Source organism: Heptranchias perlo, unplaced genomic scaffold (genome assembly GCF_035084215.1).
Source record: "Heptranchias perlo isolate sHepPer1 unplaced genomic scaffold, sHepPer1.hap1 HAP1_SCAFFOLD_226, whole genome shotgun sequence".
Lineage (NCBI taxonomy): Eukaryota > Metazoa > Chordata > Chondrichthyes > Hexanchiformes > Hexanchidae > Heptranchias > Heptranchias perlo.
Window position 1 is genome coordinate 208,889 of NW_027139240.1, and position 3,399 is coordinate 212,287.

Genomic DNA, 3,399 nt, shown 5'->3' on the forward strand with positions numbered 1-3,399 from the left:
TGTGACTGCATCAAACGTACAGATCCATGAAATAGTGCAAACCATTCCGCTCACATCAAAGGGAGAAGGTTACTGTGAAATAAAGGAAATTCAGCTATTTCTTCGTCTGATGAAAATACACCATCTGATATTTAATCACATGACAAAAACAATTCATAATCAGGAGAGAATTACATTCACTTCATTTGAAGTTGTTTGTTCAATGCACCGTAAGAATTTCCATTCTCTCAGCACATTAACTGCATCACTGGACATTTCCCTTTGGTATAAATAACGGATGCTGTGTGCCAGGACCACCACTGGCAACACCCATTCACCACTGCTCACTATTCCCAGAAAATGGAACTACCACCCATCCTGCAGATCGCCTTCAGTTACTATCACGTCCTTGCAGTCTTTGGACTTCCCGGTGAGACTTTGAAACCAGATATGTTTATTTTGAAGTAGAACAGGTATTGTTCGCAGAACAACTCATTTTCATCATTTTCCTCTTTCCTCCACAGCAAATTTACTGACGATCGTCATTCTGTACCGAGCAAACTGTGGTCTATCTAAAGGTGTCACTTTCTACCTATTGGGCATGACCACAGTGGATCTCCTGGTGATTGTCTCTAATGTAATGGTCTATTATATTCTTTATTACTATTTCCCATTTTCATTCCTGAACTACACAGCTGTCCGTCGTTTGAATGAAGTTATCAATTATGCTGCCATTGACTGTTCCGTCTGGTTCACAGTCACTTTCACCTTCGATCGATTTGTGGCCATTTGTTGCCAGAAGCTGAAAGCGAAATATTGCACGGAGAGAACGGCGGTTCTGGTTACAGTCACCGTGTGCGTTGTGTTCTCTTTAAAAAACGTGCCCTTGTACTTTGCATTTGAGCCGGTTTCTATAATGAACCACGTAGAGTGGGGAGCGGAGATCAAACCCAGTTACCACATGCTGCCTTGCTGGCTGGCCTTTGACTGGCTCGACACCGTGCTCTGCCCATTGGCACCATATCTGCTCATTTTATTCTTCAATGCTTTGACCATCAGGCATATTTTGATGGTCAGCAGAATCCGTCGGGGCTTTCAGGGCCACCGCACGTGTGGGAATGACAGTGATCCGGAGATGCAGAGCCGAAGAAAATCGATAATTTTGCTCTTTGCCATTTCTGGTACTTTCATCGTGTTGTGGATGCCTTATGTTCTGTTTTTCCTCCTTTCCCGGATTACATTCAACCATTACAATCCAAGTGATTACACTGACCCGTTCCTTATCGCTGAATATACCGGGGATATGTTTCAACTGCTCAGCTCCTGTACAAACACCTGTATTTATGCACTGGCTCAGACTAAATTCAGAAAAGAGTTGAGTAATGCGATAAAATATCCGTTTACTCTTGTTGTTAACTTAGTCAAATAAGAGCAGAAACACACCCAGAGCAAGGGAAGGTCATTGGTCCATCGTTCTCAGTCCATGCAGAATCTCTGGATGAGGAATTGATCAGAGATGACTATCTAATCATGTATGTCCCCTCAAACAACCTGAAACAAAGATGATTCCTTCAGCGACCGGAGCAGAATTGGCGCTGATATTAACAGCTGTCCTCAATTCCATTATCAACAGAGAGTGATCCAGACCCCCTTTCAAGGGACATTTTAACTTCAATCAATGACATTCACTCGGAGTCAGCTCCACATTCCCACCGCCCTGTGAAAAACAAACAGTTTCTCCTCCAATCTCGGTTTTGTTGTGGTCATGTGAATTTGCTAATCATGCTCGTTCATCAAGTTAAGTAATTCTTCGGGCTTCCCATTGGCCGCTCCATTCATATTTTAAAGATCAGGATCAAGGGAACTGGAATGAGCCCTGGACACACAGCTGGAGTACTGTGTGCAGTTCTGGTCGCCACACTACAGGAAGGATGTGATCGCTTTGGAGAGGGTGCAGAGGAGATTCACCAGGATGTTACCAGGGCTGGAGCGCTTCAGCTATGAAGAGAGACTGGGAAGATTGGGTTTGTTTTCCTTGGAGCAGAGGAGGCTGAGGGGGGACATGATTGAGGTGTACAAAATTATGAGGGGCACAGATAGGATGGATACTAAGGAGCTTTTTCCCTTCGTTGAGGGTTCTATAACAAGGGGACATAGATTCAAGGTAAAAGGCGGGAGGTTTAGAGGGGATTTGAGAAAGAACTTTTTCACCCAGAGGGTGGTTGGAGTCTGGAACTCACTGCCTGAAAGGGTTGTGGAGGCAGGAACCCTCACAACATTCAAGAAGCATTTGGATGAGCATTTGAAATGCCATAGCATACAAGGCTATGGACCAAATGCTGGAATATGGGATTAGAGTAGACAGGGCTGATGGCCGGCGCGGACACGATGGGCCGAAGGGCCTCAATCCGTGCTGGATGACTCTATGACTATACTACAGCCTGGATATCATCTTCAAATCTCACCCCACTGACTATCTCTTAACAATTCCAGTCCAATCATTTAAATTATATTGAAGATTAACTTGAGAAATAACAGGGATTGTTTTGAGCAATCAGAGTTCTAAAATCCCAAATTCCAACTTGTATTAAGTATTAGTCAAGTTGAAAAAATAAACAGGGGCTTTAAAAATTTAACAGCTGCTTCTTCTCGATCATGCATCCTCCCTGAATCCTCACTGTATCATCATCACCGACACTCATCACCTCCCTGAATCCTCACTGTATCATCATCACCAACACCCATCACCTCCCTGAATCCTCACTGCATCATCACCAACACCCATCACCTCCCTGAATCCTCACTGTATCATCACCAACACCCATCACCTCCCTGAATCCTCACTGCATCATCACCAACACCCATCACCTCCCTGAATCCTCACTGTATCATCACCAACACCCATCACCTCCCTGAATCCTCACTACATCATCACCAACACCCATCACCTCCCTGAATCCTCACTGCATCATCATCACCAACATCCATCACCTCCCTGAATCCTCACTACATCATCACCAACACACATCACCTCCCTGAATCCTCACTGCTTCATCACGAACACTCATCACCTCCCTGAATCCTCACTGCATCATCACCAACACCCATCACCTCCCTGAATCCTCACTGTATCATCACCAACACCCATCACCTCCCTGAATCCTCACTGTATCATCACCAACACTCATCACCTCCCTGAATCCTCACTGTATCATCACCAACACCCATCACCTCCCTGAATCCTCACTGCATCATCATCACCAACACCCATCACCTCCCTGAATCCTCACTGTATCATCACCAACACCCATCACCTCCATGAATCCTCACTGTATCATCACCAACACTCATCACCTCCCTGAATCCTCACTGTATCATCACCAACACTCATCACCTCCCTGAATCCTCATTGCATCATCA

General features: G+C 45.0%; 1 protein-coding gene across 1 annotated transcript; it reads left to right on the top strand.

Moving 5' to 3' along the window:
* The first annotated feature begins 339 nt into the window (after positions 1–339).
* Positions 340–1,408, top strand: LOC137310140 (probable G-protein coupled receptor 139). The gene is made up of 2 exons (XM_067978113.1): positions 340–409; positions 504–1,408. Exons 1-2 carry the CDS (start codon positions 340–342, stop codon positions 1,406–1,408), a joined length of 975 nt encoding a protein of 324 aa, XP_067834214.1.
* Positions 1,409–3,399: the final 1,991 nt, after the last annotated feature.